Raw genomic sequence first — 14,422 nt, 5'->3', positions numbered from 1 at the left:
CGCGGCCTGTGCACGGACACACGGACGGACACGGGGACGCCCCCACACACACCCTCGCACCCACCCACGGGGACGGACACACACACCCCGCACAGAGACATGGGGGGACACACATACACACACACGGACACGAGAGGACATGCACACACCCTCACACCCACCCACAGGGACAACCCCACACACACCCAGACATGGGGGGACACATACACCCCCACTGACACGAGAGGACATGCACACACCCTCACAGCCACCCACAGGGACACACACGCCCCCCCCACACGGACACGGGGGGACACCCCCCACACACAAGGACACTGCCACGGGGACACACACATACATACAATCCGCGTATGTGTTCCAAGCCAAAAGAGGGACTGCTAATGACTTGTGGTGTGTGGGTAAAGTTAATTGCACTCTCACACAGTTTCTGGCCCTGTCTGATGTTTTTGTAAACAAGAATTTTAAGAAATCCCTTTTTTTTGGAGGAAACAAGAAAAAAAGGTGAAGTTAGTTATCCACATTCTCAGGTGTTAGCACTGTAATGGAGATGGGGAGCCCAGGCCATTTGATCACTTTGTAATTCAATGCTCTTTCTTATCTAAGCCGTTAAGGATATGCTTGCTTCATCTGAAACCACAGAAGCACTTATTTTGCTACTGAAATCCTATTTCTGGTACTATCGGAAAGTGTGCCGATACCAGGGTGCTTCTGTTTTCTCAAAATGACTGCCATGTCATCCCTCTCCTCATTTACAGTGTACTCCAGATTAATCAGCTCTGAGACAGAATCGTTTATGCTCCCAAGCTGCCTTCATGCATTTTTACTCGGAACCAATTTGAAATGCAATTTAGCTACTGCCACCTGCTGAAGTCGTCCCAGCTACTGTAAACTTGATGACCTTTCCCTGGTGTTCGTCTCAGTTCATTTACGCTTCCTGTTTCTCCAAAACATCGCAGAGAAGTTTATTTGCCCTCAAGCATGGCTTGGGGATCTGCCTTTCTCTTTCAATGCTGTTGCTATAAACAGACATTTCTTTCTTAATGTTGCATTTTTATCTGTGCATTTTTAGAGACAGTGATGTTTTATTTTAGTTTGCTTTTCCCTGCAGCACTCCTAGCAATCGTTGTTCTTGCCACGTACTGCCAAAAGCAGAAGTTAGCTTGAAAAAGGAGACTAGGAGCAGCTCTGGTCAAGTGTTTGAGTGAGTCATCTGCAGAAGAGTTGAGGTTAATGGAGGTGGGTCATGGGTTGTTTTCATTTTTTTATCACTGTTTTTGGGACCTGCACGGGGAGTGAAGGAAGGTCTATGATATACTTGAAGTCTGCCAGAAAACAAAATAGAGAAGGAGGCCAAACATCAGGTTTAAAACTTGTTCTGCAGCAGTCTGCCCTTCTACTGGAAAATCGGTAGGTGACTATGAAGTGAAAAATGACAGCGGCTTGGATTACTGCCAATTAATATATAATTGCATCAAGCGACTGTATTGTGGCAAGAAACCGGTAAATAAAGAACATAAGGTTGTCAGCAGAGAATGATCTTGACCTTACATGCTGTGGATCATTAGCTTAGTATACCTTTTACAGTGGTGTAGAGACTGCACAGTAACCGTGTCAGCAGAAGCATTACCAGGGTGTTTGTTAGCCTGTTTTCCTAATGGACAAGTCTTGCGCAACCATGTTGGCCATCAGCCTCACTGCTCACTGACTGCTTGGCTGACATCAATCAAACTTGATAGCAGAGTAAGACATAAACAAACACAAAGTTAGAACCGGTATATAGACTGCCCTGCAGAACCAAAGTAGTCCCATCACCGGTGGAAATGCAGTCCATACCCAGCCCCTACGCGTTTTGTTTGACAGAGCTCCTGGCCAACCAACACGTGCACAGTTACAGATTAATCATGATACACCTGGCCCCTCTTCAGAGCCATGGATGCAGAAATGGCTGTTTAGTGGGGAAAGAACATGGGAAATACCCAGAAGATCTAGCAGCCTTTACTACAATATAAACTGTTCTGCAAAGTCAAGGTAGAGTACTAGCGTGGGAGAGACAGTACAGGCTGGGAATTTTTACCAGGAAAGACTTTCCACAAAACATGACTCCATTTTTCCTGTAGACTTTTGCTGCATATTATTTGACTTAACAGGGCTACTTGCCTTCTGAAGATACTTGCTAGGAATGCATAACCAAGGTTAGAGTACAGAGTCCGCTCTCCCTAACACACCTGCCAAAGATCATAAAGCTACAAATAGAATAGAATCGTAGAATCATTTAGGTTGGAAAAGACCTTTAAGATCATTGAGTTCAACCATTAACATAACACTGCCAAGTCCACCACTAAACCATGTCCCTAAGCACCATATCTATACATCTTTTAAATACCTCCAGGGATGGTAGCTCCACCACTTCCCTGGGCAATCTGTTCCAACATTTGACAACCCTTTTGGTCAAGAAATCTGTCCTGATACCCAGTCTAAACCTCACCTGGTACAACTTGAGGCCATTTTCTCTTGTCCTATCGGTTGTTACTTGGGAGAAGAAACCAACCCCCACCTTGCCACAGCCTCCTTTCAGGTAGTTGTAGACAGCGATAAGGTGCTGAGCCTCCTTTTCTCCAGGCTAAACAACCCCAGTTCCCTCAGCCGCTCTTCATAGGACTTGTGTCCCAGACCCTTCACCAGCTCCGTTGCCCTTCCCTGGACACGCTCCAGCACCTCAGTGTCCCTCTTGCAGTGAGGGGCCCAAACCTGAACACAGGATTCGAGGTGCAGCCTCACCAGTGCCAAGTCCATGGGGACGATCACTTCCCTGGTTCTGCTGGCCACACTGTTTCTGATACAAGCCAGGATGCTGTTGGCCTTCTTAGCCACCTGGGCACACTGGTGGCTCACTGCTCTTGACAAGCACCCTCGGGTCCTTTTCCATCAGGCAGCTTTCCAGCCACTCTTCTCCAAGCCTGTAGCATTGTATATGTCTATCTGCATAACAAGTGCACTAAAATTGCCTTAAAAGTGTGTAACTTTTTCTATTTTCAAAGATGTATAGCATAAAGAAAGGAAGAAAGCACCTGCAGCAGACCAGAGGAGTTAAATGATAGAGGCAGGTTCAGGTAAAGGAATACAGGGGAAGCTAAAATACAGAACTAAGAAAACAAGACACAAGTAGCAGGCAGGAAGGAGGCTGTTGGTGGCTGGTAAGGAGAGCTGTAATTGCCAGACTTGGTGTGGGAAAATGACTTTGTGGGGGGAATTAGGGAAAACTGGGACCTAGTAGAAGTGTAGTATTACAGAAAGCTTTTTAGGGTAAAATACAGCTATCGCTTCCAGGTTGGTTGGCATGCATGGAATCTACTTCACCACGGCTCCCTGAGCAGCACACCCTGCCAGCTCAGCACCTGCTGACAGGCGTAATGGAGGGGGCAGCAGGGGGGAGACCCCATGGCCAGGCTCTCTTGTGCTCCCTGCAGGAATGGGAACATGACGGTATAGCACAGCTGGCAAGTCGCATAGAAGTTGTCACATGAAGGATATATGAGAAGATGTCTGTGGCTGAGCCAACCATTGTGGCAAAATTACTTTCCTCATGAAATAATGTCATTGTAATACTCACGCACCCTTCCATCCCAAAGTTACCTGCCTCTAAGGTACTAGTACACCTCACTGGGCACACGATAGTGATCAGTAACAAAACTATATATGACTAGAGTTACTCTAGCTCCACCTAAATGTAAAGAAAATGGACCGGTCCTGGACTGAAATAAGTCTGAAAGTGGTGGTGGTGGGGAATGGTTGTCTAAACTGCTGAATTACAACACTGATTTAGTGTTTAACTATATGTTAAACACATCTGTGCACAAAGTTAGCTCAAGCTCACCCACTTTCTAAAGCTGTTACGAATGAAGGGACTTCTAATCAAGGGAGCTGGCCTTCGGAAGGATGAGTGACAAAGAACAGATGGTGAAAGAACATTGTTATCAAAGAAAGGTGCATTCAAGCGAGGAAGTTCTGGCCACAAGAGAAGACAAGCTGATAGGTGTTACAACCCCTGTACATCAACAGAAAAAATTGGTTGAAAGTAGAACAAACGCAATTGTGGTAGTGGGAGATGGTGACTTGTAACTCAAATAGACCCCTGAAAGAGGGCAAACCCCTGCCTGGAAAGTGTACATAGTTAACGAAAAATTTCAGTAGTGCTATCTGAGGATGCCTACTAATTTCCATTAGAAGTGAGAAATTTGTAACCAATCCTGCGTATGATAAATGAATATGCAATTTACTATGAAGTCTAAAAAGTAAGCAAAGGAGGGGAGGTTAGGGAAGGCTCCATTGTAACTTCTGGGATCTGTCGATGGGCTGAACCTGTCTTCTCCCCCTTAGGGATGCCTGTTGGGAAAGAACTTTGTTCTGTGACTAACTTATGCTAGCTGTTAAGTGTATTGTTTTAAGCTTGTTTTGCAGTCAGTGTATTATCACTGGCAATCTTCAAACCTCACTCTGTCACGAACTTGTATAATAAAAATTTTCAGCTGAAGTTCGTTCTGTGTAAGTCTCCAGAGATTTGAGTAGTTGTGATAAGGGATTTCACTTGGTGACGCTGCCAGCAGAGGTCCCTGAATAGGTTAGTATTATCACCCTCCGACACAGGGGGCTGTCAAAACAGGTAGCGGACAGGCTGGTCAGACACAAGGGTCTCATCTTTCTTGGGAAACCATCACACTAAGAAACCCCCCTTCTTAACGTGACGCTTGGGAAGCACCTGCAGGCCAGCTGCCAGCCTGCATTCTCACACGTGCTTTCCCTCAGGAGATGCTGGGCTAGATGACAAGGCGTCACATTTAGGAAAATTGCTTTTTAAATTCATGTAACTTATGTCTGGATGAGTTACCTGAATGCTTTAAGTTAAACTGAATTAAATGGGAAAGTTTCAAGTGAAATTGGCAGGTTTTGGCAAGATTGGAGAGCCTCCACCTGTATCCCAGGTTCCTGCTGTTATTTTTGTCAATCCAGAGAAGCTGCTATATGATTCGTTTTGAGGATGCTGAATTGCCAAGATCCAGGTTTCCAAGACATCTTCTGAACACAGACGTGCTCCAGAAGGATGTGTTACTTTGCTGCAGCTTGATGTCTTCCAACACTGGATGATCTTCCAAGAAAAAATGTTTAGCAACCTCTGCTCTGTGGCACAGATATACTCTGGGGGCAACATGAACCCAAACAACTGGCATCAAAACAACAGCTGGCTGAGACCGGATGCTCAGCCACCTTCTGTCACCAGCTGTTAAAAAGCAGTGAAATGCAGCTGTTTTGCTACGAAGAAGTGATTACCATGCTGACTAATAAACTCATTGCTTACCTGTTTGGTTCAGCACATACAAAATCCCAGTGAGAGAGATGTGAGGAAATCAAATTAAAAATGAGGACCAGAGTGTCACGATCACCTGGCCTGTCAGTCTCTCCCATAGCTTTTGAACCTGCAAAGCCACTTTCAGACCGATTTGGAAGAGTAAAAATCTTCAGAGATAATGACATTCTCTGTAGGTTTTGGGGAGGTAAGGGGATGGAGGGAGATCAGCAGCTGGATAAAGAAGAACAAAACCAATGCTCCCATAAGCAGAAAGGCAGAACTGAGCAGACACCCTCTGCAGTACTGCTGCTGGAGGTTATCTGAGGGGGATGATGCAGCAGGGGACCAAGGGCATACATCACAGAAAGACAGGCTTTGTTATTTCCACCGCTCATGGGACAGCTCATTTTTAATTGCTATAACAGAGTAATTTGGCCAGAGTTCTAGTCTATGGCAATTAGGAAAAACTGCACATCTCAGCACTTTCAATCAATTAACATTACTTCATAAGGCAGAACCATTTCAATCATCTTCAGGATAACACCACTTGTTTTTCAACCATTGTTTAAAACCACTGAACCAGGAAGCTGGGGTTCAGAAAGGGAAGGCAGTACAGTGACTGCTTGGTATCAGTTACCGCATACTGCTGCCAACTTTCTATGTGGATAAAGTCGCTGGCCATTACATTTCTGTGAGGCACATACTTGGTTTTGGTTTAAAAGTCTAGTGAATTACAAGGTGGATTATATAATTAACACTAAAGAACAAACTGCACAAATAAACTGAAGTGCCACATTCTCACACAGGCTAAGAAATTAATATTTAATATGCATTAAAGATTTTATTTGCATTAACTGAAGAGTCAAATATTAAAATAAGTCTACATTAAATTACAGTATTAAATATGCTTTAAATACAACAAACTAAACGTTCAGTTTCTAAACAGAAAGGGAACAAAAATAATTCAGAAAAATGCAATACAATTAATGACACCAGATGACAGAATAAGGACTTTAATATGTAAATCCAAGAGATGTCAACTCTTAGCAACGTTTACTTTAAGAAGAGGTGGTAGCCTTTTAATTGATGCACAAACCCCACGTTACATAAACTTATTAAGGTATGCCTCAAGAAAATATTGCTCGGTTAAATTTTCATTTATGCCACAATCAAAACTCCTTTGGTAGCTCTTTTTCAGAATGAAACACACCAGTATGCAAATCTGGAAAATAAGTCTTGTAAGTATTCCCACAAAAGGTATCTTCCTTATAGTTACAATTATCTAACAGATCTACAGTGTCTTTCATTCTTTAAGTCAAATCAACTTACATATTATATACAATATGTAACAAAGTACTAACAAAATCCTTAGTCTTTCAAGACAAAAAATCTATGCTTTCACAATATTGAGACCATAAAAGTATTTTTTTAAAAAAAGGTTTTGTTTCTTAAAGTGGAGCACGCTGTACAGTAGGTTCCCTGTATGTTATTTTCAAGGCAAAACTAAATGTTACGGCAATTACATCAACAGTGATAAACACCAGTTGCCCTAAAATGAGGTAGGGCCTCTGACTCAGATCTAGTCTTTGCCACCCAAGCCAGCAGAAGTAGTAATAACACAATATCCGTATCTTAGCTAAATAATCCAACAACTCACTACACACATGAATGCAGTTGTCCTCTTGGCACTTCAAGGATCGCACTTCAAAACCTGATTTTCCCAAACCAGACTGAAGTTCATAATAATTTGAAAGGAAATTAACTGAACACAAGTTTGAGGGTTTTCATGGTGCATAACTTCAAAAATTCAGTGTATTTCAACAACACTGCTTGTACGTAAGTGTTCATCAATTAAGGGTTTTTAAAAAGTTACCCAAGTTGTCACTGTAGCTAAAGAATGCAGCATATAGGGTCTTTATGGATGCAGTTAGGAACACATAACTGAAGAAAACAGACTTGCATCCATCACAGAAGTATTTCTCAACACAGGTAATTTTACATTTCCATTCAACTTCAATGACACTGTTAAACAAAACTGTAAAACTAAATTTTGAAGAACCCAAAAGAACAAAAGAGTAACTAAAAGAAATAAAACCATGACGTTTAACAGCAGTAAGGAGTCTTGACAAGGATGATCAATTAACATGTCATTTTGCTTCTTTTCCACAGCAGTGCATGCAGCTGGTTGAATAATACACGTCAACCTGAAATCTGCTAAAAGGAAAGTCTGGAACAGCATAGGTATTTGGTGTCCTGAAGATATATGTGGATGATTGTGGGTTTTATGTTTTGGGTTTGGTTGTTTGTTTTTTTTTTAAATAAAAGTATTTATTTTCCGTTATGCAACATAGTGGTACTGATTTGGGTTATCTTTGTCTCTCTCCATATAGTCTCTGTCAATGAGAGATTCAATCCTCTTTTTCAAGTCTCCAGGCTACAAGAAAAGATGAGATTAGTGTAATAGTTAGTAATATAAATGCAAATATATTTTTCTTTAAAAAATAGGACTGCTAACAGCTACATAAGAAAATGCACCACAGTAAATATCTAAATATAATTTCCTACTGATACTCTGACTCATTTCTGTTCACACACATTTTAATACCTTAATCTTTGGATTTGATTCGGGCATCTTTCACATTTTTTACTCTTATGGTCAAGCTAATACTACGTATATTTTTAGATAATCCTAGGATGCTTTGAAAAACAAGATCAGTTACCTTTACGGGAAATTTCAGTTGATTATACAATTCAGAAACAAGGAGATTATGACCAAGAGTCTTTCTCATCTTCATTATTCGTACAATAGCAGCATCAATCTGATACTGCCTGTCTTGAAACACTCTTTCAGTTGTGCTGACCTGTTCCTCAACCTAAAGAACAATACAACACCACAAATTATATCACCTTTTATTGCTATTTTTTTATCAATTATATTTCCATAGTTAATCTTTACATCTTTAAGACAAATGCAGGCATTACTACATGCTAAGAGCTAAGTGATTCTGAAGTGTACTGCTAAAGCAAGCCAAAGATAAAATTAAGGATAATGTAAAGAAAAAAATAACGTACCTCTTACTTTAAATCTATTTGATAAATTTAAGTTAAACACTCAGTTCAGATTTTTGAGAGAACATGTAAGAGTTTGAAAGCCCAAATACAGTAGTCTTTTTTTATCAAACTCATCAACTCCAATTTGACTTCTTAGGGATTTTGATATGCAAAGGCAAAAAGGAAACAAGTCAATGTTAATTAAAACATGTCACCTTGTGTCAAGCATTGGGGTTCAGATATAACAAAGATATCCACTGCAAAACCAGCAACAACCCTGACTTTAGTAACTCTCTTACCCACTAAATAAAGAAGTGACATGGTGACATTTGATTTATGAGTTCAATATAGCACCAACACTTCAGACATACCACAGAAACGTTTAAGGTGGACTGAAACAGCTACAAAATCCAATCAGTTTAATATACAGGCATTTAAATTTGCAAGCACATGAAGGAACATAAGTTCTTTTGATTTCAGTGAGTTTTGAAATCTTTATTGCCTCTGCGAGTCATCCTGACTACCAAAAAAATGAAATATCTGTTTCCTTTCTCCATATACAAAAACTACAAGAGGAAATGCAGAGATTCTGTCTCTCCATGTGGGATATGTACATAAACAATTAACATAAACAGAATGCAAAAAATAAATACGTACTGTTTCTTTCATTTGGATTTGGTTGATCTTTATTCTAAACAATTTATGTTTGAAATCACCGTTAAAGATGAATTTATCTCCATCTTCTACATCTTTGCCCTTTGGATTTTTAATCAATACTCGAGCTTTTCCACAAGCTAAAGACTGCAAGGTTCTTCTTAATTCACTGTCCTCTGTGAAGAAGTTCAAAGTATAGGAGAAACAGAACAAAACATTAACATGAAGAGTTTCATGTCATTAATCTAGAAATACAATTAAGAAGTTACTGGTTTCATGTTAATACCTTCTTCCAGCTAAGTTCCAATTAGGTTATACCTCACAGTCATCAAGCTTGGTCTTACATCTTTCACAGATAAGTGCTGATAGCATGCACAGAACTGTACATCAGGAAGATGGACTTGGGCTCATCCCAGTGAGCTTTCCATCCAGAAGTAGTTTCAGAAAAGATTTCATATTAACATGAACCTGGGTTTATTGACTTAGTATTGTTTAGTAGTAATGGGACTTCAGAAGAAAAAACCCCAACAGTTCATGACAAGAAACCAAAGACACCCATTTTATGATTTCATCACCATTTTTAAGACAAACCAGAAAATATATGATAAAAGCACAGAAGTCTAAATTGATAGGATGATGTTTTGTAGAGCCAACAGCTATTACAGTCACAAACTGGCCCCCTAACAGTAAAGTAGCAGAAATAAGTGGTTGAGGAAAATTTTACCTAGTAAGATTTAAAGCTAAAAGCATTTGAACAAGTAGATAAAATGAAGTCTAAAACATTCTGATAATTATGTCGCAAAGTCTTGTATCAAGATTTTGCATGAAGACAGCCTCTGCAGTCTCTAGAATACTTTTATTCACGATATAAAATTATCACCAAATGTGTTGGATCTCCTGAAAAGAGTTTTAGTCTAAATAAAGAAAGAAAGAAATTGCAATCCAGTGCTAAAGTGCAGCATAGCAAAGGATTAACACTATTATTATTTCTAAAATATTTCCAACTTTCACAGAGTGACCTTTTCTTTTTTTTAAACTTCCAGCTGTTCTATGATTACTGAAAAAAACCCTTTAAACCACACTGACTAAATAGGCATTTATGATGTTTCACACTTTTTGGGTGCTTCACCTGCAGTAAATGTAGATTGTTGACTTGCATTTTTGTCCAAACACAAGGATGCTGTTGAAAACAGTCAGCATACTTTGGAGCTTTGCTTCTGCCTTGCATGCAAAGTCACAGGTTACAGTATGCCAAAGGGAAGGTATCTGCAATTTCTTATCAATCACTGAAGTAAAACTACAGCTCCTAGAGGCTTTCTTGATAATGAGAAAGGCAGGTAAAAACATGGAGCCTATTTGGACAACACATCTCAACACATCTCTGTTACCAAAGACAAAGTAGCCATTATTTCTCTGAGTGACAGTTTATGCATTTTCTAACTGTACTAATGTACAGGGACAGTCTCAGCTTTAAAAGAGACTGGTGATAATTTATTGTAACAGTGATTGGAAAACACAAGTTCCAACTATGGCCAGTTAATGCAAAGACAATGATATTGTAAATGGGCAGAAAAAATCCACGTGCTATTTTATTTGGGTTTTTTTTTTTAGTAATGCAGTAATTGCCCATGAGGTACTCTTATACTTAGCACGTGGAAAATGGCAATGGAATATCAAGATACAATAGACAAAGTCTGAAATGCCTGTAGAGACCAGCTGTCCAAGCTGTTTCAGTACCCAGGGGTTTTGATATCCAGATGCCCACTTACTTTTTAAATTGCAAGACATTTACAAAACTAACTCATAATACTGTAAACACAACAGTGTAGCTAATGCTGAAGCTGCGTAAGTAGTAAGTGTCTGGACAGCAGAACCACAGAATACATATTCTACAGAGCTGAACATGATCTAAGTAGATAATGAATGTATGATAGACTTACTAAAGAACTGGAACTCTGGACATGGCTGTCCTACTCTGCCAAGTGCAGGACCGAACACAAATTTCTAACTTTTATTTTGTGAAAGCACTTGTTTAAGCAACTAAAAGTTTTAAGTCATACTATTTTACTGGTTGCTGCCATACTGACTGGTCATTTCTTTGTTGACATCAGTATAGTTCTTGCATGAAACAAACAAATATTTATCTGACTGGCCCTATCTTCCACTGTAGTCCACAAGGGAGTTGAGCAGACGTGGCCAACAGACCTGAGGAAGCCCCCCTGAAGCACCATTAAAGCCGCTTCAACAGGAGAAGGGAGAGTACCGAAGTTGCCAAACAGCTTTTTATAGCGCTGGAAAATCCTACGTGCTTTGCACCTCATTCCAGTACATTATTCATTATGCTTATACAGTAAGAGGTCCACAGAATATAACTTACGATCCCCTTTATGGTGTTCTCCATTAAAAATAAACGTACATGCAGGAAATTGGGGGTGACTATTGGAGTTGATTTGATATTTGAGAATTAGTGCTTTAGGGTCTGCCATTAATCTTAGGCAGTTAACTCTGTTTCAGTTGAGAACAACTACATGGTATGTTATACGGATCAGATCAAAAATGCTTGCCTCACCCAGCATGGGTTTTTTGACTTGGCTAGTAAGAGACGGAGAATGTAAAAGGTGCTGGAATTCTTGTGCTGTGAGAGCTGGTGAATTCACTATTCAGTCTCTAAGCCATTCATAATTCTACAGACTATTGTATTTCCTCCTTTTTACCCCTCTCCAAATTATCATGCCCCAATTTAAGAAATGAACTCTTCACCCTCTGCATGGGAACTGTTATACACCTGCCATATTTCTTCTCATCTTTCTTTGTCCTTATCTAATTGTACTATACATCTGTAGTATATAACCTGAAATTTATGAAGTATCTGAACAAAAGTACAAACAAAGCATGATGATGCTTTCAGCTTTGTTCTCAGTAACTTCCCCAGAAGTTACCAGCATGCTGTTTGCCCTTCTGATCACTGATGAACTTGCAGTTGCTGTTTTCAGGGAACACAATGACTGCACAACTTCATTCCTGTCACACCTAACAAACCCAATCTCTGACGAGTGGGTAAGGTTATTCCTCCTGCCACCCCACCCCCACCCCCCTTGATATATTTATATTCATCAGCAATGGGTGCCACTTGATCTCCTAATTGTTCAACAGTGTAAGATCCTTTTGTAACCTTTTTTTTTTTTTACATTTCGGATTTTACCTTCCTAAGGAATCTGTATCAAATTCTGTCACATCATTATTCATCTTCTTCAGATCATTAATGGCCACGTGGAATAATACCTGGGAGTCCCAAATAAGAGCTTCCTTTCAGTATGAAAGCTGCCCATTCATTACTACCTTTGTGGTTTTCTGCCTTTTAATCAATCGTTCACCCCTAAGAGGAACTTCCCTCTTAAGCCATAAAAATTTAGTTTATTTTAGAGTTTGTGAGGAGCTCTTATCAAGAATTTTTAAAAAGCTAAGTGCACAATCATATGCTTGCTGACTCTCTCAAAGAACTGGAAAGGAAAATCACGCATCACATAAATCATGCTTGTTCTTCCCTAACACACACTTATCCATGGGCATAACAATTCTGTTCTTCCCAGTACAGACCTGCTACCCTGCAGTAAACTACAGAATTACCCCATGAATGTTAAAAAAAAAAAAAAAGGAAGTAGTAAAGTTTAGCATTGCTCTTGTCAAGCTTATAGCAAGGCTCACTTAAGTTATAATCTAGACAGAATCCTGTAAAACTTCAGGGTGAATACTATTCAGTTGGCAGTCATCTAATTTACTGATTTACTCATCTGTTCCAAACCCTTTAATGACACTTCAACTTGCAATATTTTATTCTGCCCTATGGCATGTACATGGGCCTCTGAACTCTTCTACAGTGAACACCAGTATGCAAAGACTGGGTAACACCTCATAACAGGGTCTCAACATAAACACATGCTAATTAACTAAAAACTGCACAAGGCTTCCACCACCTCCTGGAAAGAGCTGGCACATGTGAACACCAAAGTAAAGCAAGTGGTTAGGGCAAATTCTTCAGTTGGGAAGTTCAGTATTCCTTTCGATGTTTAGTTTAGAACTGAAGAACAGGCATCCTGGGTCAGAAGGTCCATCTACCCCAGCATCCTGTCTCCACCAGTGGCCACAAGCAGGTGAGCATAGGGCAGCACATAAAAGCAAAGCTAATATAGCTCCACACTTCCCTGCTCTTCCTCCTTTCCTCTCATCCTACTGCTCTCTATGTCTCCAGTCGCTTAGGGCTCATGGACTTCCTAAGCTAGAGGTGGTTTTTAATGTGTTGAGAAACCTTTCGTGCTTTGCTCTTCCCTGAACCTGTTCCCTTGAATTCTGTAAACTTCCAGCTTTTACAACATGCTGTTTAGTTTTCACCACCATGTGCTCATTTTGGTTTTCTACCCTACCCCCCAGCCCCTTTTTTTTTTTAGTAAGAAAACAAATCGTTATTCAGAGATTTCTACTTACCTTTTGGTCTTTTAGTTTAGTCCTAGCATATACAACTGTTCTTTCTAAAGAAGCTGACCCATGTCTTTCATCTTTATTCCCATTCTCTGAACTTTTCTTGGATCCACTATTATCTTTAGATAGTGGAGGGAGAAGTCTGAGAAACCCTACAGTCTTTATTAAAGTGTGCCAGCAATTTCACTCCTTTTGAATTTAGATGGAGCCCACCTTTCTTGTACAGGTTCCCTGTTTCAAAGGCTTTCCTACTTTCTAATAAATCTAGACCCTCTTCCATATGTCATTTTTTTCAAGCATACATTGCAATTCTGTCCGTCTAGTCCTGCACATGGGGTTTAGAACATTTAGAAGCAGTTTCTATGGCAACCCTAACACCCAGGTTTTGCCCTCCAGAATTTCTACCACATCCTTTGTGGTACATTATTTGTACCCATAAGCCAGGACCTCTGGCTCATCTGGGGTGGTCTCTGAGATTCTGGCTGTCAAGCACCTCTGCACTCAGCTGTCAATTCACCAAACAGCTGCATCACAAATGCAGCTCCTTTTTTCTAATAAGTGAATCACTGTTCTTTTCCAGCTAGCCAGGATACCAGCTTTTGGCAGGGTACCACTGCACAAGAGGGTCAACCATGTAGCAGGAGAAAGGAAGGGCACAGTGTGGGATCTATTTCTGACATCATTTCTAGCCATACGTTTCCCCTTCTTTAGAAGTAGGGAGACTGCTATGTGGGAATGGGACTTCTCTAAAGCAGCTCCAAAAGCCTCATGTAAGTAGAGCCTGGGAAGACAGAGATTCCATGTCAGTGATCCTGGCCCCATGGGAACCCAGTGGACCATAAACTGTCCTCATTACCTGTGCTCCTATAGCATTTCCCCACAGAGGAAAGAAACACA

General features: G+C 40.4%; 1 protein-coding gene across 4 annotated transcripts in view; it reads right to left on the bottom strand.

Moving 5' to 3' along the window:
- Positions 1–6,165: 6,165 nt before the first annotated feature.
- CUL4A (cullin 4A) overlaps positions 6,166–14,422 on the bottom strand; it is a 41,907-nt gene continuing 33,650 nt past the window's right edge. For all 4 annotated transcript variants that reach the window (XM_080376334.1, XM_080376335.1, XM_080376333.1 and 1 more), the window contains 3 exons: positions 9,053–9,225; positions 8,065–8,217; positions 6,166–7,778 (listed from right to left, as the gene is read on the bottom strand). In XM_080376334.1, the coding sequence (XP_080232460.1) occupies positions 7,683–7,778; positions 8,065–8,217; positions 9,053–9,225 (422 nt within the window). In that variant the 3' untranslated portion in view covers positions 6,166–7,682. The remainder of the gene's footprint in view (positions 7,779–8,064; positions 8,218–9,052; positions 9,226–14,422) is intronic.

This window comes from Falco punctatus (assembly GCF_963210335.1).
Source record: "Falco punctatus genome assembly, chromosome: 2".
Taxonomy (NCBI): domain Eukaryota; kingdom Metazoa; phylum Chordata; class Aves; order Falconiformes; family Falconidae; genus Falco; species Falco punctatus.
This window is presented reverse-complemented; position numbering and strand designations above follow the sequence as displayed.